This window comes from Oreochromis aureus, linkage group 7, assembly GCF_013358895.1.
Source record: "Oreochromis aureus strain Israel breed Guangdong linkage group 7, ZZ_aureus, whole genome shotgun sequence".
Classification (NCBI taxonomy): Eukaryota; Metazoa; Chordata; class Actinopteri; order Cichliformes; family Cichlidae; genus Oreochromis; species Oreochromis aureus.
The window spans coordinates 2,625,664-2,651,551 of record NC_052948.1 but is presented as its reverse complement, the minus strand read 5'-3'; the positions used below and the strand labels follow the sequence as shown (position 1 = coordinate 2,651,551).

Below are 25,888 nucleotides of genomic sequence, written 5' to 3'. Positions count from 1 at the left end.
ACAGTGTACACAGGCTGAATGTGAGACCGCATTATTAAGACAGAGACTGTTTATGTCTTCTCTGTGACACTTCTTTCATCAGCCTCCCCCCATTTCTCCCCGCTTTTCTCATTGCTCACTCTCTACTTTTATCTGCACTGTGTCTCATTCATTTCCCTTCTATCTCATAATTTTTTTTTCTCCCCCTGCAAGCCTCTCCTTCATCCCTCTGCCTCCATCTCCACCTTCTCATCATTTATTCTTTTTTCCTCCTGTATCGCCCTCTTCGGACTCCCTCCCCTCTCATTCTTCATTCTGTGCTCGCCCCTCACACTGCTCTCCTTCTGCATTAAAGCCTTCATTCATTCAGCGTTCCACTAAGTGAAGTTTCTCTATGCACCGTATCCGTCATACACACATACATCTGTTTACTTCGAGTTGCATTTATCACTTGTGTCCTCTCTGCCTTTTTCACTCATTTTAATTCCACTGTGATGTTTTGCCTTTTTGCTTCATTCCTGCAGAGTGGCTCTGCATATTTTGTAATGCTGGTGTAGGAATATGTGTGCTAAGATGTTGTGACTTTCAAAGATGTTCCTTTGTGCAGGTTGCATCATGCAGTGATGCTAGCAGTGATAATAGCAGCGTTTATCCAGTCTATAAAGGACGACAGTCTCAGCTCTCTGGCATGAATCTTAGTTCTTTAAAGTTCAGGGCAAATTTGTCTTGGTGAGACAGTTTGTAGGTTTTATGCTCTACAATCTACATTTGAACAGGTTTAAATATGAACTATTTAAATGCTTGCTTTTGAAAAGGATGTTAATGTTATTTGATCTGTTTTATTGTATTCATGTTTTATATATAAGGCCCTTCATGGCAGATGTAGTTCTTTTGATCATTATTTTTAATGGACAAATACTCATGCAAGTAGCTTCATGTTGCTTTAGATTTACATCCAGTACGACTTCAAGTGTGCATACTGTAGAATACTGCAGCATCAGCTTCTTTCAAGGCTTCACTGGGTTTTATGGTGTTTACACCCAGTAAAATATTCAAACCCAAGAGTCCCCATTTTTCTCTTGCTGCATGGAAATAAAATTAAACCTCTTTGCTATCTTATGGTAAGTCGAATAGTTTTAAGTTGCAGGTTTGTGAGTTTGAAAAATGTTTGATTTTATAAGGAACTGACCCCCGCTGTGATGAAACTGTAAGCCTAAAACAATACGTATGAGGCTTCATGTCTCCCAGGTGGCTTAAAGTCTCTATGTGACTATAAGAAGTAAAACTAAGCTCTGTGGTAACTGAAGACATCGATTAAAATCGATCAGTCTTTTGTTTTCCATTTTTAGACTAGTAATTAAAGTTTTCAGTCACTGTTTCAGTTTAGCTTTTGAATTCTGCTAAATGCACCAAACAGCTTTCTAAAGGATTTGCGGATTTCTAGGAAAGAAAATGATGTAAAATTGCACAAAGAATATGTGCTATAATTAGATTCAAACAGTTGCTCAACATGATTCAAAAACAGATGAATACACTTGAGTCCCAACAATCGTGATAAACATGAACCTTTAATGGTTCCTAGAAGGAGGAACAGGGCAGAAACACATTTAGTGTATCATTAACATTAGTGTAGTTAATATGTTAGTCAAGACATCCTAGTTTCCACATCCAGCAGGCAACATGATCGCTTATAGCTTACAAAACTATAGTGACAAAAACTCTTTTTGTTTTATTTTGACCCATTGCATCATAATGTTTCTGAGAATTTATGACATATTTAACATCATTCTCCAGAGGTCTGAAGGACTAATTGCTTGATATTTTTTCCTGAACTAAAGGAAAAGACACACCACAACAAATCATTACCTAAATATTAACCAAATATAAACCTTTAAACTTCTCAGTTTCAGGACATTCATCGTGTTTTTTTCTGTCTGATGTCGAGCTCTGTGGTCTCTCCTGTGTGAATCTTTAAGGCACTTTCTGTCACAGTGTAGATGTTCTGTCTGACACAAGCACCTTCCTCTCCTCGCGGCTCTCTCTCTGACATTAGGCCTATCGCAGCTTTGTGCTCTCGCTCTCTGCAGAATAGACCATTTGTTATAGCTCCAAGCCTTCTACTTCTGTTTCTCTGCCTTTCAACTACAGACACAATTGTGCACACAATAACCTCCCACAATACTAACTATCTCCCTGACCTTATCTCCTCCGAATGACTGTGTGGAACTAATGCCAGCGACAGCACATTTCAGCACAGACACCATTCACCCCAGCAGCTGTCTCACATGGGGCCTCGTTTTATCATCTGTATTAACACATCTCAATGTCAAATTAAGACAAAGACTGCAGTGGGGGCAACGAACACGAAGGCATTCTAATGGCAAAATGAGCACACAGGAAAACACATTATTATTATTGTCATTATTATTATTATTGTCATTATTATTAGTATTAGTATTAGTCCAGCGTTCCTTATATTTCTGAGATAAAAATAGCATCACTGAGATTTTCACAGAATCCCACAGACATGTGGGAAGCAAATCAACTTCAAGTAACTGAATAAAAAAAACTTCATGACAAAATTGACGATATGTATAAATTGTAAAAAAGGAAAACGGAGAACTATATTTAACTGTGCAAACGTACAACAGTAAATTGTAAAATATTGGGATGTGACGTGAAAAAGACATGTGAAGCTAGAGACACCGGCAACCATAGTCAATTGTCTTCCAGGGGCCAGAGCAGGCGACATTGAAGGAAATTTAAAACTGCTGGCTAAGGGTAAACGTAAATACAGTAAGATCATCATTCACGTCGGCAGTAATGACACCCGGTTACGCCAATCGGAGGTCACTAAAATCAATATTGAATCGGTGTGTAACTTTGCCAAAACAATGTCGGACTCTGTAGTTTTCTCTGGTCCCCTCCCCAATCAGACCAGGAGTGACATGTTTAGCCGCATGTTCTCCTTAAATTGCTGGCTGTCTGAGTGGTGTCCCAGAAACGATGTGGGCTTCATAGATAATTGGCAAACCTTCTGGAGGAAACCTGGTCTTGTTAGGAGAGACGGCATCCATCCCACTTTGGATGGAGCAGCTCTCATTTCTAGAAATATGGACAAATTTATTAAACCCCCAAAATATGACTATCCAGAGTTGGGACCAGGAAGCAGAGTTGCAGTCTTACACGCCTCTCTGCAGCTTCTCTCCTCCTGCTACCCCCAAAACCCATCTCCATAGAGACTGTGTCAGCTCCCAAACAGACAAAAACAAAACCAAAACCAGCAATAAACAACTTAAACATAAAAATCACAAAGAAAGAACAATACAGTATCCACATCTGAACCAAAGAGTAAAACAGTGAAATGTGGATTATTAAATATTAGGTCTCTCTCCTCCAAGTCTCTGTTAGTACATGACTTAATAATTGATCAACAAATCGATTTACTCTGCCTTACAGAAACCTGGTTGCAGCAGGATGAGTATGTTAGTTTAAATGAATCAACACCCCGAGTCATTCTAACTACCAGAAACCTCAAGCACAGGCCGAGGGGCGGTGTGGCAGCAATTTTTCACACCAGCCTATTAATTAACGAAAGACCAAGACAGACTTTTAATTCATTTGAAAGCCTGATGCTTAGCCTCGTCCACCCCAGCTGTAAAACTCAGAAACCAGTCTTACTTGTTATTATCTATCGTCCACCTGGGCCTTACACAGAGTTTCTCTCTGATTTCTCAGACTTTTATCTGATTTAGTGCTCAGCTCAGATAAAATCATTATTGTGGGTGATTTTAACATCCATGTAGATGCTAAAATGACAGCCTCAACATCGCATTTAATCTGTTATTAGACTCAATTGGCTTCTCTCAAAATGTAAAAGAACCCACCCACCACTTTAATCACACTCTAGATCTTGTTTTAACATATGGCATAGAAACTGAACATTTAACAGTGTTTCCTGAAAACCCTCTGCTGTCTGATCATTTCCTGATAACATTTACATTTACAATAATTGATTACACAGCAGTGGAGAGTAGACTTTATCACAGTAGATGTCTTTCTGAAAGTGCTGTAACTAAGTTTAAGAATATTATCCACCCACTGTTATCATCTTCAATGCCCTGTACCAACATAGAGCAGAGCAGCTATCTGAACGCTACTCCAACAGAGGTCGATCATCTTGTTAATAATTTTACCTCCTCACTACGTACGACTCTGGATACTGTAGCTCCTGTGAAAACTAAGGCCTCAAATCCAAGTACCTGACTCCGTGGTATAATTCTCAAACACGTAGCCTAAAGCAGATAACTCGTAAGCTGGAGAGGAAATGGCGTGTCACAAATTTAGAGGATCATCATTTAGCCTGGAGAAATAGTTTGCTGCTTTATAAGAAAGCCCTCCGCAAAGCCAGAACATCTTACTATTCGTCACTGATTGAAGAAAATAAGAACAACCCCAGGTTTCTCTTCAGCACTGTAGCCAGGCTGACAAACAGTCAGAGCTCTACTGAGCCAACAATCCCTTTAACGTTAACTAGTAATGACTTCATGAACTTCTTCACAAATAAAATTTTTATCATTAGAGAAAAAATTACCAATAATCATCCCACAGATGTAATATTATCTACAGCTACTTTTAGTACCATCAATGTTAAGTTAGACTCTTTTTCTCCAATTGATCTTTCTGAGTTAACTTCAATAATTAATTCCTCCAAACCATCAACGTGTCTTTTAGACCCCATTCCTACAAAACTGCTCAAAGAAGTCCTGCCATTAATTAATGCTTCAATCTTAAATATGATCAACCTATCTCTAATAATCGGCTATGTACCACAGGCCTTCAAGGTGGCTGTAGTTAAACCTTTACTTAAAAAGCCATCTCTAGACCCAGCTGTCTTAGCTAATTATAGGCCAATCTCCAACCTTCCTTTCATATCAAACATCCTTGAAAGAGTAGTTGTCAAACAGCTAACTGATCATCTGCAGAGGAATGGCTTATTTGAAGAGTTTCAGTCAGGTTTCAGAGCTCAGCACAGCACAGAAACAGCTTTAGTGAAGGTTACAAATGATCTTCTTATGGCCTCTGACAGTGGACTCATCTCTGTGCTTGTCCTGCTAGACCTTAGTGCTGCGTTCGATACTGTTGACCATAATATCCTATTAGAGCGATTAGAACATGCTGTAGGTATTACAGGTACTGCACTGCAGTGGTTTGTATCATATCTATCTAATAGACTCCAATTTGTACATGTAAATGGAGAGTCCTCTTCAGACACTAAGGTCAATTATGGTGTTCCACAGGGTTCAGTGCTAGGACCAATTCTGTTTACATTATACATGCTTCCCTTAGGCAGCATCATTAGAAGACATAGCATAAATTTTCACTGCTATGCAGATGACACGCAGCTCTATCTATCCATGAAGCCAGGTAACACACACCAATTAGTTAAACTGCAGGAATGTCTTAAAGACATAAAGACCTGGATGGCCGCTAACTTTCTGCTTCTTAATTCAGATAAAACTGAGGTTATTGTACTCGGCCCTGAAAATCTTAGAAATATGGTATCTAAGCAGATTCTTACTCTGGATGGCATTACCTTGGCCTCCAGTAACACTGTGAGGAACCTTGAGTCATTTTTGACCAGGACATGTCCTTCAACGCACATATTAAACAAATATGTAAGACTGCTTTCTTCCATTTTATGCTAACATCTCTAAAATTAGAAATATCCTGTCTCAGAGTGATGCTGAAAAACTAGTTCATGCATTTATTACTTCCAGGCTGGACTACTGTAATTCATTATTATCAGGATGTCCTAAAACTCGCTGAAAAGCCTTCAGCTGATCCAAAATGCTGCAGCAAGAGTCCTGACAGGGACTAGAAAGAGAGAGCATATTTCTCCTGTTTTGGCTTCCTTCATTGGCTTCCTGTTAAATCCAGAATTGAATTCAAAATCCTGCTCCTCACATACAAGGTCTTAAATAATCAGGCCCCATCTTATCTTAATGACCTTGTAGTACCATATCACCCTATTAGAGCACTTCGCTCTTGCACTGCAGGCCTACTTGTTGTTCCTAGAGTATTTAAAAGTAGAATGGGAGGCAGAGCCTTCAGTTTTCAGGCCCCTCTTCTGTGGAACCAACTTCCAGTTTGGATTCGGGAGACAGACACTATCTCTACTTTCAAGATTAGGCTTAAAACTTTCCTTTTGCTAAAGCTGGACCAGGTGACCCTGAATCCTCCCTTAGTTATGCTGCAATAGACGTAGGCTGCCGGGGATTCCCATGATGCATTGAGTTTTTCCTTCCAGTCACCTTTCTCACTCACTATGTGCTAATTGACCTCTCTGCATCGAATCATATCTGTTATTAATCTCTGTCTCTCTTCCACAGCATGTCTTTCATCCTGTTTTCCTTCTTTCACCCCAACCGGTCGCAGCAGATGGCCCCGCCCTCCCTGAGCCTGGTTCTGCCGGAGGTTTCTTCCTGTTAAAGGGAGTTTTCCTTCCCACTGTTGCCAAAGTGCTTGCTCATAGGGGGTCATATGATTGTTGGGTTTTTCTCTGTATTTATTATTGTGCTATCTACTGTACAATATAAAGCGCCTTGAGGCGACTTTTGTTGTGATTTGGCGCTATATAAATAAAATTGAATTGAATTGAATTGAATTGAAAAAAAAAATTCTACTCAAAGGTCGAGCTGATCTGAACTGAGTTGCTGTTTTGCACTTGATGTGGTCTTTTGTAAAATAAACACATGCATGACAGTATTGATCATTGTATTTTGGCTGAAATGCCCTAAAAGGAGCCTTGCACTCAGCCAGAGCTCATTATATGTGATTACACTCACACCTTACAGTTTATTAAACATTTTTGGTTAATACTTGATGCACGATGATGCTATTTTGAACATGTAGAGTATGAATCTTAGGCAACTTACTATGCAATACTATTATTTTGGTATTAAAATGTGAACACAGTGTGGAGAAAAAGGTTTCAGCTGAAAATGTCTGTGTGACCTTGACAATTGTCCTTGTTTTGAATATGGCATTAAAAAGAGAAGCCAGATGCTATGATATTAATATATATAAGCATAAAACAATTACAACCTATACAAAGTGATCCAAGCTAATGTCTGGCTGACCCTTCAGCAGCTGCATGACTGTTTTTCTGTCATCTCTCTAAATAAACATCTGGCTTTTACTGCATATTTATGATAACTTGCAATTTGCTACACAGTGTTTGTGTTAATGGTTAAGCAGATGGTCAGAAAAATTCAATCAGCTCTTGATGGTGTTTTTCTCATTCAGGACAAAGGCAGCAGTTCTGACCACTGCATTAGTTCATCACCATCATACTGTTGTGTCAGCATCACTTGAGCTTCATATTAACGTTGGCAGCTTTGCATCTACCCTTTGCTAGCGATCTGTCGCTGTGCAGTCAGACAGCTACTGGCTGTGGGGTCGCTCCGTGTACCGTGGGTTTGAAGTGTAAATGTGTGTCTCTATTGTTGGACAAGAGAAAGCTTCTATATCTCTGAATTATGAATGGTTTTTTTTTCACGTGTGGATCAAATAAAGCTGCACATTTTCACTGCCTTCAAAAGATAATTAGGACAACTCTTCCCTACGCGACTGTCATGCTGCTACAGAAACTCAGGAATGTTTGCTTTTCTAACCACTGCATGATTATAAACTGTGGTTCATTCTCTGACTCCTTCACAGCATGTCCCTATAACTCTTCATTCCTCTTTCTTCTGCATCTCTTGGGGCTCCTTCTCCCACGATCATTCTGCAGTCCTGCATATCAAGCAGTACAGTTGGAAATGGCAGCAAAAGTAAAGATTCTGCCCATCGGTCAGCTTTACCGTGCAGCAGACCTTGAACAAACTTTGCACCACTAAACACTTTTTCTCTATGCTGCTTATTGACCTTGCCCTCACTTTGAACGCTCTAAAGAAAAGCTGAGTAAAGGAGTGTGTGGATGGACAGCAAGGACAACCACAAAAGACACACAGCTGTCCTTAACCTGGAACTGCCAACATGGAGCAATGCGTTCACTAGTCATATGGACATGCACGCATACACACTGGGTAGAATATGCCGTGTGGACTATATGCATCCATTAAATTGCAAAAATCCTTGAGATATATTGTAATAAATAAGAGCCTCAAACAGCGAGCTATTCTCTATATGGTATGACTCCTTACACTGAGCACCTTACCACGGACATTTGTGTCAGCATAGAGTTACACAGTTTTATCTTCATATTAAGTAGCTGAGTTATCCATCACTGATTAAGACCAAGAGATTGTTCATGCACAAAAACCCCAATGGAGAAAAATGAAAGTGAGAAGGTGGCTCGGAGAGAAAAAAGAAGAATAGATGAAAGGAAAGTGGGTGGCTAAGTGGTGCAGAGGGATAGAGGAGAAAGGGATTACAAGCAAAGTTGATGAGGAAAAGAAGAGGTGACATCTGAACCATGGGGACCATTTACAACTCTGCATCTCTATTCTCTCTCTCTCTCTCTGCAGCACAACATCGACAAATGCAAACAGAGATGACAATTTTTTTTTGCTTTTAAGCATGTTAGACTCTCTCTTTCATGCCTACATGCACACAAACAGACACACACCTCTAGTACAGTCTGTCTGTAGCCCCCAGTTTCAGTACAAACTGCTATAAAAGCAATTTAATGTGATGTCAGTTCCTCATCCAGTAAATCCACTAAATTGTTTAGTGTCCCATCAAACACATCAGGCGCACACAGACATAAGACACAAGAGCACACACACCTTCAGTAGAGGAACATCAAGTTTTATGATCACAAAAACATATTTTGTGCAAGCGTTTTATTTTTTATCTGTAAGAAAATTATGAACATGTCTCATCAGAATGTGCAGTTGAAAAGAAAAAAGCAAACTATTGACTGCAGTGTGCACTGGCTCACTCTGAGTGTGTGTGGGAATGCAGCGTGACACAAAGAGTGACTGCTGTTTGTAACAGCAGTCTGGCGAGGCGGGAGCGGCTAGCAGGTCCAGCGGGCATGTGGTGTGGAGGTTAGTTGAAATACCCGAAGCCAGTCGGTTAAATCCAATAACAGACCTTTATTCATTGTCAGCAACATAAGACCATACAAGCCAGGTCTCCACGGCTCTACTCTGTCCGCACATACATGTGCGGGGATCGGTAGTCGCCGTCGCCAGTTGGTCATAACAGTAAGGTTTTCTTTCAGAGAAAAGAACATGAGCAGCATGGAATGGCTGCCGCTAACAACAGCACACCCACTAGGAGACTCCCCCAACTACTACAATAGTAGGGCAACCTCCCCTAGTGGTGCTATAACCCAAAAGGGTTGTTACATGTTACGACAGGACTGAGCTGTCTAGTGAAAAGGGAGTTGGCAAATGTCATGTACGCAACCTCGGGAAACTAAGCAGCTGCTGCTTGTTTGTGTGTCATGGTCACAACTGTTTTTCTTCCACATCCTACTCTCTCTACTTTTAATTGATTTTGGTGGGGGCTGCTTTTTCTGGGGAGTTTTTCCTCACCGGTGTTATTCCACACCTGTCCACCAGGTGTCATCTGTGTGGGCTCCTGTTACACAACTCTGCATAACTGTGCCAATGTGCTTCCTGCCTCCACAGCTGTCCCACATCACAAATTACTTTCTAAATGCATAAGTAGAGCTGTTTTCTCAGTTGCAAGGTTGTTTGCAGTACATCTGTTAATTATGCTGAGCTTTCGTTTGTGGAATTAAGTCTTACCATCTTGGTGTCTTAGATATGTGGGTAGGTTTTTTTTTTCTCCGTATACTTTATTAATCCCCTGTGGTTGAAACTACTCTCTGCATTTAACCCATTCACTCAGTGAAGCAGTGGGCAGCCATTAATCCAGCGGTGGGGGAGCAGTGTGTAGGGACGGTTCCTTGCTGAGGGGTACCTCAGGGTAGCCGTTTGATGGATTTGAACCCTCGACCTTCCGATTATGGTGTGAACGCTCCACAACATGTGCACAGTTTCACGATATCGTGGCTTCATTAACATGCACCAATATGATCAGCATATCTGCAGGTCTGGTTAATCCTATCAAAGCACTTACCAAAAATCATGTTCTAGATAAGGTCAAGCAAAAAGAACCTTTACCTACAGTTATGTGAAAAAAGAAAAAATTCAAAGGGCTCTGTGCAGCCAGGCGCTGCTGATCAAAAGCACTTGGTTAATTAATCATCAGTGCGTGGAAACACCTTTATGAAAACTACATGTTGGCAATAAATGTGTCTTCACAAAATGTCATCCAAGGTCAGAGTGTGTAACTCTCAGAGAAACTGCAAAAAAATAATAAAAAGAGCTACATCTCAGACTCTACAGGCCCCAGTTAGCAAGTTAAATGTTACCATTCATGACAGTGCAGTTATCAAAAGAATGAACAAGTACTGCTTGTTTGGAAGGGTTGTCAGGAGAAGACCTCTTCTCTCTAAAAGCAATATATAGAACTATAGCAGAGGTTCCATCTGATCAAACCACAGAGATGTTCTTTACACAGACGACAACTGAGTGGAGATATTTGGCCGTAAAGCACAGCACAAACACTGTGCTGCACGTTTAAGTCCAACTTTATTTTGCCTACAGTTTCAGGCTGTGCAATGTCCTTCTGTTATTTACAACCCACTGGTCTCTATTCAAAGTACTGTTGTAAAGAAGGTGACACCAAGTTACCAAATCACTTTAAACTTGAATGATTGAAAACTCAAATGAAGCAAAATCATTCAGAGGAAAGAAATTTAACGCATTTAAGGTCATTATTGTGTTTTTGTATTTGGGCAAAATAAGCTTCTATTCACGAGATTTAAAGTCATATTTGAGACTCTGCTAATAAATAGATTTGTAGCTTTTTATATTAAAATCATCTGTGAAAATTACTAAATATTTTCAGACTAATTTTCTAGATCAATAGTTTGAAAGCTCAACACACTGCAGCTGAAGAAAAGCTGACAAATTCTTTTAAACGGACAAAACACAAGCAAATATTTTGCATTTTCATTAATCAGCTCTTTCTGCATTTAAACAAAAGGAGGCAAATTCAGAAGAAAATGTACCCAACAAAAATTAAAAATAGTAACCAAAGATGGAGATGGGTTTATGGCAGATATTAGACATTTGGAACATATGAAACGGGAAAAACAGTCTTTCTCTAATTACCAATTTAATCTTTGAATAGTCAGCCTATTTTTTAATGCAGCTTGCTCTTATATTTGTATTTCCAGATCACACTCAGGGAATCTCAGGGACTCATCTTTACCTGTTGCTGTAAGTATGTATACAGTCTACAGAGACACGTGTGTCTCAGTTCATATGATGCAACTCTTAAATGCATTTTAATTTGTGCATTTTGTGGGTTTTTAAATATTTTTGATGTCAAAATATTATTTTATAGGAGGAAGTTCATGTCCGGTATGTTCTTTATTTTATGAAGGCAGACATCAAACCGACACCTGTTCTCATTCACCTTTTGACCACAGCAGAAATGTGAAGGCTACTTGACATTTATGGAAGTGTGTGTGATATATCTTTGTTGCATGTCTTACATTTCTTTTTAAAGGTCATCAGAAAAGCATCAAGTGATTTTAAAGATCATAAATTGGCAACATCGGCTGAGACAATTTGAATTAAAATGCAGAATTTGAATTTAAAATGTGTTAAAGGGGACAAAGGTTGGGAAATGGCTCCCATACTTTGCTGTACTTATCTATGCTGTGCGCTCCCACTCTGGCATGGACAGGATAAACACCTCATACTTTGCTGTTCTCTCAATAATCCCACTTGGCAGCCATGTGGCACATCCGATGGAGGGAATGCAGCTCATAAGCAGATAGGCCGTAACAGGCGTGGAATCTGCTCGGAACTGATACGTTCAGAGTACATACATGCCCGGGGAAACAAACAAGGAAATACATATGCATGCTAATTGAAAGTGTTTCTACAATTACTCCAGTTGCGGTGGAATCTGATTATTAGCATGTACTGTAGCTGCAGACCTTCTTATGGTCTGAGGGTTTGCAAGTTTAGAAAAGCTCTAATGTCTGCCATTTTAAAATGACAGTGCGTGTTAGTAACAGCTGCACACACAAACCGCTGACTTATGCTCATCTGCACCTACCAATGTCAGGTTTTTGTTTTTCCCCACTGCTCCGGCCTCTCTTTCATTCCCTCTAATCTGCAGCCACCTGCTTCTCTAAAGTCTTACTTAGTTACTTAAGTATAGTAACCCTAAGTAACTGCCAGACTCACATCCCACTGAGGCAACCAACTTTACACACCAGCACCTATTTATGCTCTCTTTGTGTGAATTTAATGATGGGGGGAAATCATCACACACAAAGCATGCATGCTTAATTTTGTGCCTCTGTTGTTAAACACACAAACAAGGCTCATGATTGATGACACTGCTTTGTCTTCTGAACTTGGCCAAAGACAGAGAGAGTACACACACACACACACACACACACGTGTGCACACACATGCACACTAGCCTTGGTGCTAGGTCTGTGCATCTATTACATTATGTTTCACATCTCAGGTGTGCAAGTAAATCATCTTAAACAAAATCACATGCAGGGGGAGCCTTTTGTTACATTATGCTCACACAAAACCTATCAGATCGCTGTCACCGTTGCTCTGAGCTGCAGGGGGAATTCATTCATGCTTCCAAGTCCAGATAGTCAAAAATGTTGGATGCCAAATCACAACTCCCCGCTCAGAGACAAAACATGTCTTTGTTGATTCACATAATGGAATTTAGCACAGAAGCAGGAGACACACAAATAACCAGTAATTCTTCTGAGATTTTATCACAGCCAATACTGGTTTTCAGTGAAGCTGGACATAAAACGCCAGATAAGGATCCAGATTCAGGCAAAAGAGTGTTTTTAGTTTCAGACGTTTGGATCTCTGACAAGCAGTAAATGTTATGCTCTTCCCCGGCCAATCCTTTCTTATTTCTATTGTTTTTACCATATTATATGTAAACCTGTCTCATAGATTACATGAGATGCTACCTGTTCCATAGCAGGTCAGTGCCACAATATGTACCCATCCATATCACGACACACCGGCCCACTGTGTCCATTTCACAGATGCAGAAGTTGCAGTAAATTTCAGTAATCTGCAGTATCAAGCCAACATGAAAATAATCACGGGAAAGCATTTAAACAGACATTATTATACACATTAGCCACCTAGCTTAATCGATTCTGACGATTAAGGATCCTTGAATTAATACACTGACTTTGTGGCTTTAAATTATCTCCCCCTGCTGGTAATGCAATTTCTGTATGCGTGTGCATTTCAAATTTGGAGAGGCAAAGCGTGAAGTGGACACGGTGGACCAACAGATACTGGGTTGACCCATCACCTGTCAAATATGAGATGCCATTCTTAAAGGCAGCTATGTGATCGTATTATTAATGAATGGTCTTCAGTGCTGCCCATAATTTAGACGTGGAAGGATTACTGACAGTAATTGCTTCTAGGTTATTATTCCATCACTGCGGCTCTGTTGAAGATGACATGAATAGAAGGTCATTTAATGGACTCCAAGAGTGATTACAAAACATTACATAAACTAACTTTATCTTAATGACATTCGAGTTCAGAATATCAAATGCAACATGCTACGCTATTAAGAATTGATGTCTAAAAATAGATTTTTGACTATGCACAGTCAGTGTCAAGGATGTGTGCTTTGTATGATGCTCACCGGAGAGCGGGGAGGGGTGGGGGGGCTAAAAATGCTAGCAAAATAATGTGAGATGAGTTAGGTTTGCTCTGCTGAGAATGTGTGTGCACGCATGTGTGTCTCCTCTCTCTTATTTACCACTTTGTGTGAGACAGTCTCTAAATACTGAACAGCTCCTTTGAGAAAACAGAAATAGGAATGCGGATGGTTTAATATTTACCCCTCGTCTCTTACTCCTCTATTACCTTCTTCTCTCAGATACATAAAGCGATACTTTATCTTCCTTCAGACATCACAAGGCTCATTATGTCTGTTTTTCATCTCCTAATAAAATAAGAAATCCGTCTTGTCTACAATCAACAGCCCAAGCAGGCTCTGTAATTCAGTAAGACTATTGACCAGTCTCTGTTTGAGAAGACGTGGATGAATCGGAACGCTCAGTGTGGCGCTTAAGCCATGTAGTCTGTCCCTCAGTCTCAAGATACTTGTGATTGATGTCCTGGGACGTAACTATTGAACAGCAAATCCCACTCCAATTTATGGCACTAAGAACATAAAATGACTCCCCAGGCCAGAATACATCTGAATTAGGAAAAGGAGAGCAGATCTGTCGAGGCTGTCTGAAAATACTCCATCAAACAGTGAGAACATCAAAGACTTAATTCCAAGCGACACTTAATGACAGGAACGTATTTCTGTGAGAGACGGATGAAAATGAATACAGACAGGTTTTACTTTGAAAGTACAAATAAAGTCAGTGTCTTTTGTTTCATTTGTGACATTTGAGCAACAACATGTAATTTCAAGAAGGTTATCGATATATGCTGAGACCTGCTGCTCTTTCTGAGTGTTGCTACCGTAGATTTGACTCAAGAAGATTACCAGTGTCTAAAAACACAAGCAAGAAGTAAAGGCAACATCACAGCATCATGTAGCTGCAAGTCGTAAGGTACAGACGGGTTTTGTTACTTTGTTATTTATTAGAATAAATAACACCAAAAATATCACCTAAAAAATAACGTGAATCGAGTTTTTTCTCAATCTACACTTGATTATAATCTCAAACAGGATTAACTCAGAGTGGTAATCAGAGGAAACGATCATTTTGTTCATTCAGCCTCTCGTTTTTTTTGTTCTGTCAACGTTTGAGCACGAGATTATAAGAAGCAAACTTTGATTTAAAACAAATCTTTCACTGTATCAAACATCCCATGAACTTTATTTAACTAAATGTATACCATAGTTTGAAATACTTTTTGTAAATAAACACTGTGTGTACAGTAAGTTCATTTGGGAGTTACATTTTCATTTGCAGAGCCATTAGCAGTTTGGTAGCCCAGTCTCGCTTTAAACAGTCATTGACAGTTCACTGCGAGAGTTGAGGCCCGGGTGTGAAATTTATGGTTTTCAGGGGTTTTATCGTTATCCATCCATCCATCCATCCATCCATCCATCCATCCATCCATCCATCCTTCCTTCCTTCCTTCCTTCCTTCCTTCCTTCCTTGCTTCCGCTTCCCCTTTTCAGGGTCGCGTGGGGTGCTGGAGCCTATCCCAGCTGTCATAGGGCGAGAGGTGGGGTACACCCTGGACAGGTCGCCAGTCCGTCGCAGGGCCAACACAAAGGGACAGACAACCATTCGCACTCACATTCACTCCTGCATTCACACCTATGGGCAATTTGTATTTTTCAATTAACCTATCCCCACAAAGTGCATGTCTTTGGACTGTGGGAGGAAGCCACAGAGTTTTTGTATTTATCCCCGACGCCTTAAAGGCCGGTCCGTGAAAATATTGTCAGACATAAACTGGTCCATGGCACAAAAAAGGTTGGGGACCGCTGGTTTAAACCACAACAACAGTGACCTCTAGGTGCTTTATATGGTTAGGTAAAGACTCTACAACAGGGGTGGGCAACTCCAGGCCTCGAGGGTCCTGTAGGCTTTGGATATCACCCTGGGTCAACACACCTGAATCACATGATTAGTTCGTTACCAACACTCTGGAGAACTTCTTTGAATCAGCTGTGTTGGATCAAAACCTCCAGGACACCAGCCCTCAAAGCCTGGAGTTGCCCACCCCTGCTCTACCACAATACAGAGAAAACCCCAACAATCAGATGTCCCCTATGAGCAAGCACCTGGGGAAGAAAAACCTTTTAACAGGAAGAAACCTCCAGCAGAACCAGGCTCAGGGAGGGGCAGCTACCTGCTGCAACTGGGTAGTGGGAACAAGGGGGGGAGACAGGAGAAAGACACACTGTGGAAGAGAGCCAGAGATTAACAGTAACAAATGATTAAATGCAAAAATAAAAATAATTAAACATGTAGAGGGTGAAAGTAGGCAAGTGAAGAAAAAATGCTCAGTGCATCTTGGGAAACCACCAGCAGCTTAGTCCTATGGCAGCATAACTAAGGGAGTGTTCAGAGTCACCTGATTCAGCTCTAACTGTAAAATTTATCAAAACGTTTTAAGCTTTTATTAATAAAAGTTTGTCTGTCTCCCCAAATCAAACTGAGAGCTGGTTCCACAGAAGAGGGCCTGAAAGCTCTGCCTCTCATTCTACTTTTAATACCCCAGAAACCACAGTTACGTCACTATAAGTGATCTCAGGAACACCATTACATGCATCCCTGAAATAGTATGGATCTTGGGTACTATTGGGTAGGTACCAGAGCTTTGGATGGATTAAACAAATCACTTTCATTTCATCTTACTAAATAGTAAATTAATAAGGTATTTCAGACACGAGCTTCTTTAGACTTTAATGGGCCAAGAAAAGAAATGGGTCAAAGAAAATGTATTATAACCCAGGATCACTTACTAATATAGATATTAGGTCGCTGACTAATCACTAATCATATATTGATAGTACTTTTTTAATCATAATATGATCATCTTGATATGAATACATTTAATTTTTTTCAGGACTTTTAAAACAAATTCAGCCTGTAATTGTATATTGTGCACAAGTTATATAACAGAGAAAGTTTAGTAATAATATTATAGCATTTCTTGTTACTCCTTGGCAAAATATGCAAAATCATAAAATTCTGAAACTGACAAAAAGATATTTCATTTAAATTTGGATGATCTGCCCTTCAAAGAGTCTCCTTGGGTAACTGTGCAACTCTTATGGTGCAAATGCTATTTTTAGATGGCTCCATGTTCGGGTACAAGCACTTGTGCATTTTGGCTTGGATCTCCTCTGGTGTGTTACAGCACTGACCCTTTGGGGAAGAGGAGAAAGTCATAAGGACTCAAATCTGGTAATTAGGATTTGAGGAGTGGCCACAAGAGCAGTCACCACAGTTTAGGTTGTTTCCACCAAAACACAAGTATGAGCCTGGTTTCACCTCTGATCTGATGCTGCTGCTTTCAGCTTATGAGACCATGGACTCTTTAACTGTTTGGTTTGGTTTCTGAGTCAAAACCAGACACTGAGCTCTCGTCACAAGTGATGATCCCAAACATAAAAGTTAGGTCAGTTTGATAGAGAAGATGATTTTTGCTCTCTGTGCAAGTTTAAGGACCACAGTAACATTGCCGACACACAAGAGCAAGAGGTGGAAAGGAGGCCTTCCACAGAGCAATCAAAAAACACCAGCTGCACTGGGAGCAGTGCTTCAGATCACACCTTGCCTTTATGTACCTACAATATATTGTCTGATAAAAGATCAATTTATTAGCTTTAGTCCAAAAGATGCTGTTGGCATCATTTGTATACGAGGCATGAAGCTCAACTCTTGTTCAATGTTTCATTTGAAGACAATCAAGCGGTTAAATGTTTTTCGACATGGTCGTGATGATTAAAGTTTTGAATTATATGAAGATTTCTTGCATCCACTTGCATTTTTGTGCTTTCTGCCAAAGTGTCACAACTATAAACATCCTGCAGAATTGACTTCAGAATCACATTGAAAGTTTTTACATAATACAGAGCAGAGATGCATGCACACCCACAGCAGGAGATAGAAGGATGAAAGAGTGGTTATCAGTGGGACTGGAGCTGAGCTTTTAGCTCCTAGTGGTATACTGCTTGATAGACGAGATCAGCTGAGGACAGAGAGAAACACATTACATGGACAAAGGGGAGCAACCAGAGGAGAAAAATTAAGTAATGTTTCTTGCCGGGTTTTTTCTACCAGAACCGTCCTCTCTTATCTCCCTAAAGCACATTCTTTCTCTGTCTCTCCTTTTCTCCTTCACTCTATTCAGCCACCTAGTCCACAATCCATCTTTACTTTACGCTATCTCTCCTTCACACTCCTTACCCAAACAGAAACAGGCAGAGAAGCAGGATGAATTATGAGTGGACGAGGGAATTTCGGCCCACTCCGGCACATAACAGAACAGAGAGACAAACGGCAGGACTACGTGAATTAAAGATGACAGGAACCCTGCCGCTGCTTGCTAGCTGGACACTGCAGATGGAGTTCAATGCAGCTGAATAGTCTGAACCTCCGGAGCATGCAGAGGGAAAAGCATGAAAGCAGCAGATGGATTTGTTTACTTGTAGATGGAACTGCCATCCTCTTTCTAGGAACGAGCGCAGACATGCAAACACATGCCTGAGTGAACGCATACACCTAAATGTCCTTACATCCCACAACGTCCTCCCAAAGGTGTGAGATGTCAGACACAATCATACAAACCTCAGATGACCTTTTAACCCACACTGCTGCCTCAGGGCATAGAAACAAACACTCCTAGTTACACTAACTGCAGGAAAGAGTTTCACAAAACTTTGCACTGGCTGGAAACACTGTTACACCAGGAATCAATACGGCGTGGTAATTGCAAGTGCGTGTGTACGAGGGAAGGCTGCGTGCAGCCTTTCAATGTCTCCGTCAGTGCAGCTCTGCTTACCTGAGGTGAATAACAAGCAGGAAAACTTCATTTACCATTTACATAAAATGCTACTGTAATACTACACATCAGAAATACTATTCTATTCAATCTCTGCTTGCTTTTAAATCCTGCTGTATATCTGATTCTTTTCTGCTGAACCTTTCACTGTCACCACTGCATAGAAAATAAAGCTACAGCAGCAACTGACGCCACTGCATTTTTTCACTTAGGACAATAGTAATAGGTTTGATCTATTACATGCTCTAAAAGGTCCATATCAAATGCATAGCAGCAGACCAGGAGACTCGATCCACTCCTGAGCCAAAGCTCTTGTCCATCTGTGTTCCTATGACTCTCACTAACTACTGGACTCCTCTTGGCAGGGCTCTCAAAATCTTCTCTTCAGCCTTTACAACTCATCAAGTATTCTGCTGTCGGCATTCTCCAGTAACACCACCCCCTCTCTGCACTCGATCTTTTGGCTGCCTGTGACTGCTCATATCAAAATCAGTACAGGGGTGCTGCTGTACACTTCTCGAGGAGTTTCCATTGAACAGGTGTGTCAACTTACATGCATACATACATATGTACTGTTTTGATTCTGATACTTGGTTAAAGTTGCTTTATTGTACACCAGGACTTTGGGCTGAACCTGATAAACAAGGATTATTTTGAACTGTAATTGGACTGGTACTCGTGTTGTGCCATAGTGGAGCTTTCTATTACAAGTCTCATTCACCCAGTCACACATACATCCATGCAGAACTTTGCCAAAGAACTTTCTAACACAGGGGGCAACTCTGATTTCACCAACTTGCCCGAGGATACTTTGGATGCAGGCTGGAAGAGCCAGAGATCGATGCACTGCCCTTCTAATTGGTAGGCAACCTGCCCTACCACCTGAGCCACAGCTGCCCAGTAGTTAATCGTACTGAGCTGCTCTAGAATAAAAATGTGGAGCTGGGAACGAGCACGACAGGTCTACTCCAAGGGCACCCGGTGTATGAAAAATGATCAAATCCTGAATGGGGGACATGTTGCTGTCAGAAGTTAGTCATGAGCCAACATAAGACAAAAGAGTAAATGTGTGCATAATTCAGAGAGCGCTGTTTCAGTTTCAGTGGATTCTTCATCGCTATTCTGTGTGCAGTGGTAGTGCATATGTGTGTTTTTTACAGCTGTAAGCGTGTCTGTTGATGCACATGTGTGTGAGTCTGTCTACGTTGTCACATACAGTATGCTCATTTCATTATTCAGATACTGGACAGGCCTCAGTGAGCAGCTCCGGCTTAATTATTCTGTGCTGCTACGAGTAGACAGATCACACACAGACACTGCAACGTCCCACCAGAATATTGAAGAGGATAAGATGACAGCGAGTTTTATAATTTAGAATTTTCACTTTTGCAACATCAGCTTTTGTCTAAGAAGATGTTCTCGGTCTTGTTTTTTGTTCTCCTTTAATCCAGAGTGCAGTGATATAAAAACAGTTAAAAGCAATTATTCATAAACATGCAATTATGTGTGCACAGACCCCGACTTGCAAAGGGCCAGCATGTAGCCTGGGTTTGGGGATCATTTGTTTGGTCAAAAAAATTGATGGACTTTATAATGGAATCTATCACCACCACTAATCTCCACACCTTAGCTGTAGCAATGGCAAAATGTTCATCAACCTAATATCTCCATTAAACACATTTAATGTTAGTTTCCAGGAAATAAAGGAAGTGCTAGTGATTATGTCTTGATGAGCGTTCATTCTAAGCAGTCACGATCACTCACATGATAAATCGCTGACAGACAGAGCTGCTTTAGGACTCTACAAAATTGTCATTTATGGCTATTTTGTACTAATCTGACTTGGATTCTGAATCTTCTGCTGCTAATAGCTACGCTTACAGCAGGCCAACACTTGATTTCACTGGCCAGTCATTTTCTTCAACGACCAAAAAAACACTAACTAGGCTGAAATGCACTGACCCTTTTGTGAGCGAATAAAAATGAGGTGAAAATATTCTGGAGAGACGAGATCCAATCAGAACTAATTAAGTTCTGCAGGAGACAGGAACTAGCTCGCATGCTCCCTGTGTCTCAGGAAAACGTGATAAAATGTCAACGCATGGCAGGAGAAGAGTGGAAATATGGGCACGTTTCACATTCAATGTCAAGGAAAAACACAACAAACAATTACACAGCTGATTCAACTTTAGATCTGGTCTACTGTAATCTTACCATATTTAGTTCCTAAAACTACACTAAAACTAAAAGAATTTAGATGCCTAAATCATGACTAAAACCTAAAGACTATGACTGAACCTACATCAAAGTTTGGTGTCACAATCAGCACTGTTGGTCACTCACCCTGTCCTCCTCCTCTCTGAGGTCTGGCATCGTGCTGATACATAAACTGACAACAGTCACAGCAACCATGATCACCGACAGGCAGGCAAAGATCTTCCCTGGTAAGCCTGACTGTGGGTTTTCTACCATATCTCTTAGCCAGTTCATCACTTTTCTGTATTGTGTTTCCTCCACTGTCACCCGCTGCATGGCGTTTTTCTGCCTGCGCTCCTCCCGACGCCTCTCTTTCTCGTGCACTTCCTCGATGCGTGTGTACATCTTCCTCTTGCAGCAGCGCTCCATGTACGCCATCTCCACGCCCCAGTAGGTCAGCTCGTCGTGCAGGGAGAGGATGCACATCTCTCGTAGCAGTCGGAGTTTCCCTGCAGCCAAGAAGTTGAGGATAACCCTAAAGGCGGATGGTGAGCGGTCGAAGAAGAACTCCTTGCGGGCTTCATCGTAGTCGTCACAGATGCTGGCGATGTCCTCGGGTGACCTGCAGCCACAGAGGCGGCCAAGTCGTGTGAGGGGAAATTGCTCCAGCGTGCTCCAGGGGAAGGTGTAGCGGTTTCCCCCGACATTGATCACTGCCAAGGAAGCATGGTCGACGGACAAGAGGTCCTCTGGCCGACGGATGAACTGAGCTCTTTGGTAGTACACACCCTGTAGCACGAAGAATGAAACGGCGATCATTATTATACAATTTGAGAACTTACTTGATATAAATCTTCTCTAACCATTAAATTTACCAGCAATCGTGTTCATACCTTGATAGTCTCAGTCTCTGGGATCTCAGTGAATATGTGGTCGAGACTGCTGTCATCACTGACGGACAGATTGCTGAAGTCATGGTTGGCATTGCTGATGATGGGCATGGCAGCATTGACAGAGCACTGTGCTTCGATTGGAGAGTGGACTGCTCAGACCAGAGAGCAAAGACAGAGAGAGTCTGCAGACTGTGCCCTCTGAAACTTTTCACTCTCAATAAACATCAGTTTTTTTGGTATTACAGATCTGAAAAAGTTTTCCTGCTACCGTAGGCAAACAGAAGAAAGAAAAGGTGCAGTGCTGTTTTTCTGTTTTTGGTCCCCAACCAACAGAGCGTCATGAGATAAGAGGTCCACAGCAGACTGAGTCTGTGTACCAGACTTCAACATCAAATCAGTGGGTAATCCTGTTCTGAAGCCAGTCTAGCAAAGGCAAGCCTGAATAAAGAGAGCAGGTTAGGACTGATCACTGGCTGACAGCAGCAGAGAATGAGCTGCATGAGTTAAGGAGCCAAATGTGCAGTGCTGGGGTGTTTGGGGAACTGAGGAAGATCCTCTGTGTCACCACAACAGGATTAGGGAGGGTCTAAACCTGTGGTGGCATCATGCAGGCAACTGAAAGAGAGACAGAGAGAGAAATGTTAGAATGAAGCAAGGATGGACTGAGATTGAGGCATATACGTCAACACAGAGCAAGAATAGGAAAGACTGAGAACACACAGAAGATGAGACTGCAGTGCTAGAAGCTCCTCCCTCCTCTTTCACTTCTTTTCAATGAGAAAGAAGACAGTCACATTTGCTCTCCTGCTATAAATGGCCCGTCGCTGAATGCATAGGCGAAGAATTTTTCACTCATATTCACATTGAGAAAAAAATGATCTGTTAAAAGTGGTGATAGAAAAATTAAAGACTAACAGAAGAAAAGAACATTCAGAGGTTCACGGTATGATTCACACCCAGAGTAAGTTATTGGCCGTGTGCTTCAGTGTCTGTTGCACAGCACAAGGTCCAAAATGTTTTTCCTTGGCAAAACAACTTCCCTGAAACTTACTGGCACTGTTAGCTGTTAAAGTTGCCCAGAATGGTGAGTTGTGTCAGAGCTTTAAAGAGTTATACTTAATACTCTGATTTCAACATGAGCCCTGTTATTGTGTTATTTGACATTTAATTGAATTCAACAAACACTCAGATAATCCTCTGTAGCTTGTTTTTGTATCCTGTTACTAACAATACAGCTGCCTTATATTTGGCTGTCCTCCACTTTTCTCTTGGCAGCTTTTGGTGTGAATAAAATGCTACAGTGACATTTCTTCAAATGTCCCAACAGTTTAGATAATCTTAATTTAAATTTCACACTTTTCTACCCATTTCTAAAAATGCATGTAGGTGCAGGTCTCCGTGCTCAAATCCAACACTCATCTGCCACTGTGAGCAAATAAAAAACCTCATGGTTAAGCACAGCATGGGACCGTGTGAAAACCAATCCAGACCTCCAGGACCACCAACACTAACACTGCAGTATTGTCATTGTTCTGCTTAGTATTCATGTAAAGTACACACAGGCTTATTGAATGTGTGAATGAAAAGAACAGACACTTTGACGAACTGGATCGTACCCAAGTGCTTCGGTACTTCAGATGCAGGACGATAAGATCCTGTTATTGAGGAACCAATAAATCAGTTCTGTCAAGGTGCTGGTGTTTCATTTCCACCGCACAGGAAGAGGAGAGAATGATAAACTGTAATTAATTGATCTGTAGTCCTCATGGAAGTTCCCTCTTTTTTCCTAGTGTAAAGTTAATTGAAGGAGGCGTTTACACTGTTACTATCAGCTAATTTTGGTGCAACAATAGACACAAATCCAATAGGTTAGATGGTCAGTCAGTTAAAAAGAAATTCTTATTGTTGTGCATTTTCTTTAGAATTTAATGAGTGCAGTTTTATTGAACATTGTGACATTTAGGAATCTTCCAATTAACTTATGAAAGCGACTAAAAGTTAAAATTGTATTAAAATGAGAATATGTACAATTCTGTTTTGTTTTTTAGATTATTGACTCTGGGAGTTTTCTATTAAGTGGCTGTGCTGCATGCAGCATTCACTCAGGGAGCTTATGTTATATTCATAGTCAGTCAACAGTGACTGCGTTCGTCAGGAGCTGCTGGAGAGGCAGGGATGCTTTATGTTCAGCAGGAAAATCTCTCTCTGTCTCTCTCTGCCCAACTTGCAAAAGCACACACTGGGAAACATTTTTACGAATAGATCTCTAATTAAACTCGGTTAAATCTGTCGCGTAATTACGATCATATAACCAACTCTCGTTTGGAGGAGTTTTGCAGAAACGATAATAATAATAATAATAATAATAATAATAATAATAATAAATAATAATAATAATAATAATAAGAGGACCCCGAAAGTCAAATGTGGTTTGAAGGACATTTTAAAGACCATAATCTTACAACTGATTCAAAACAACTTCATATTTTGGATACACTTAGTTCCAAATAAAACTCTCAAACACAAAGTGTGATCATTTGTCCTCCTCTGTGTTACAGTGTTGGCGAGAAAAAAGAGATTTGTATTTAATTACAACTTCAGACAAATGTAAAAACTACAAACGAGACCCCTGCAGACATCGATATAACTTATGAGCACACCTTACCGTCCTCAGCCCCGAGCTCATCTTCAGACGGCCGGATCAGTTTTGAGTAAAATCCCTCAATGTCGCTTCTCAATTCCTCCGATCATTCAGCACCACGTCAGGGAGTCAGCGATCATCACTAGCCACCACATGTCACAATAACAGGGACGCCTTTCCGGCATCATCCGCTCCGATGGAAGGCGCGCAGACAGTCTGAACATACCGTTGATGGGAACCGAGTAAAGGTTTGGAGCACTGAAAGTGTCCCGTTACAGCTCGCGGAGCGGTGCTGCAGGAGGAGGAGGAGGAGGAGGAGGAAGAGCACGGGAGGAGGGAGTCGGCGCTGTGGTGCGCAACAGAGGAGACAGTGGATAGCTTACCCAAGTTCAAGTGTGCGTAAAGGTGACAGCAGGTACAGAAGTGACCGGGAAAAGGCGACTGTGTGCAAGTTCCAGATTACACAAACCCCGCATTTCAGCAGAAATGCGGGCATCGGGTGGCTTTTGTTGTCCGCTACCTTTTACACAGTGTGTAATTCAAGGACACTGAGGAGATGCTATCCTCCATGTTTCCTACCCTGACCGCTTCACGCGCAACAGGGGGCGCGGTTCGCCCCGGAATTACCTTCACCAACAAATCTGAACTCAAGCTCCAATTCAGACTCAAATTTTGCAGTCAGCTTGTGTTTTATGTCTAAAGAAGACCAAACTAGTGGCTTTAAAGAAAACACAGCAAGACAGGATATTTCACGTTACCCGTTTTATCAAAAAAAAAAAAAACACAAACATCTCTGTGCGCCCTGTTCTGATGAGGTGAGCCTGTTTGCGGCTGCAAACATGGACGGTCGAAGAAGAAAGGTGCTGTCTGAGTGAAATTCATTTTATTTTAAATTGCCCTTTTTAATCTAAAACAAATCTTTGTTAGTAAGATAAAAACAAATAGATTTGCATGTTAACACATTTCTTCTGTCAAATCCCTTTTTAAAAAAAATCAGCTTTGTCATACAAAGAGCTTTATTGCAGCTTTTACACACACACAGACACACACACACACACACACACACACACACACACACACATAAATATTTTACTTGGACTAATCTTATAATTCAATAACTGATGGTCTTATTGCTTCCTATAGTTTACTGCTGTTTATTACTGGAAGATGCGTGTTATGTACAAAGGAAGAGTCATTGTAGGCCGAACCAGATGTTTGAATTACTATTTAAAGCCACACATAAAAGAGAAAAACTCGCTGGTGGGAAGGACAGTTATAAATCTTAGTAACACTGAACAGCTGGACAAACTGTGGACTACGTCACAAGTACATAAATAGATGTGAGAGTTTAAAACTGCCTTTGAAAAGTGTAAGTGCTCCAACAAAGCAGTATAATTTAGACAAGGTGAGAGTTCAGAGAATAAAATATCATCAGGCTTGTTTGCATCTCCAGCCTCAAACTTTGTCCTTGAGAAGCAGCTCATTAGGTTGTGTGTGCCTGAGGGGACTGCTAAACCAAGCAAACACTTTGGCCAGTCCTTTATGCCATCTAACAGAGCAGACAACACATTAGTGAG

General features: G+C 41.0%; 1 protein-coding gene and 1 long non-coding RNA gene across 4 annotated transcripts in view; one reads left to right on the top strand and one right to left on the bottom strand.

Moving 5' to 3' along the window:
- kcng4a (potassium voltage-gated channel, subfamily G, member 4a) overlaps nucleotides 1-25,100 on the bottom strand; it is a 28,019-nt gene extending 2,919 nt beyond the window's left edge. The window contains exons 1-3 of one of the 3 annotated variants that reach the window (XM_039614880.1): nucleotides 24,331-25,100; nucleotides 21,671-22,285; nucleotides 20,925-21,566 (exon numbers count right to left, since the gene is read on the bottom strand). In XM_039614880.1, the coding sequence (XP_039470814.1) occupies nucleotides 20,925-21,566; nucleotides 21,671-21,778 (750 nt within the window). In that variant the 5' untranslated portion in view covers nucleotides 21,779-22,285; nucleotides 24,331-25,100. Of the gene's footprint in view, nucleotides 1-20,924; nucleotides 21,567-21,670; nucleotides 23,047-24,330 lie in introns of those variants that run through there. The other 2 variants (XM_039614879.1, XM_031760117.2) reach the window with 2 other exon arrangements.
- LOC120441118 lies at nucleotides 9,694-21,319 on the top strand. The gene is made up of 5 exons (XR_005613791.1): nucleotides 9,694-9,767; nucleotides 11,243-11,285; nucleotides 18,947-19,120; nucleotides 20,946-21,025; nucleotides 21,196-21,319. It is a non-coding gene; the product is annotated as an uncharacterized LOC120441118 (long non-coding RNA).
- Nucleotides 25,101-25,888: the final 788 nt, after the last annotated feature.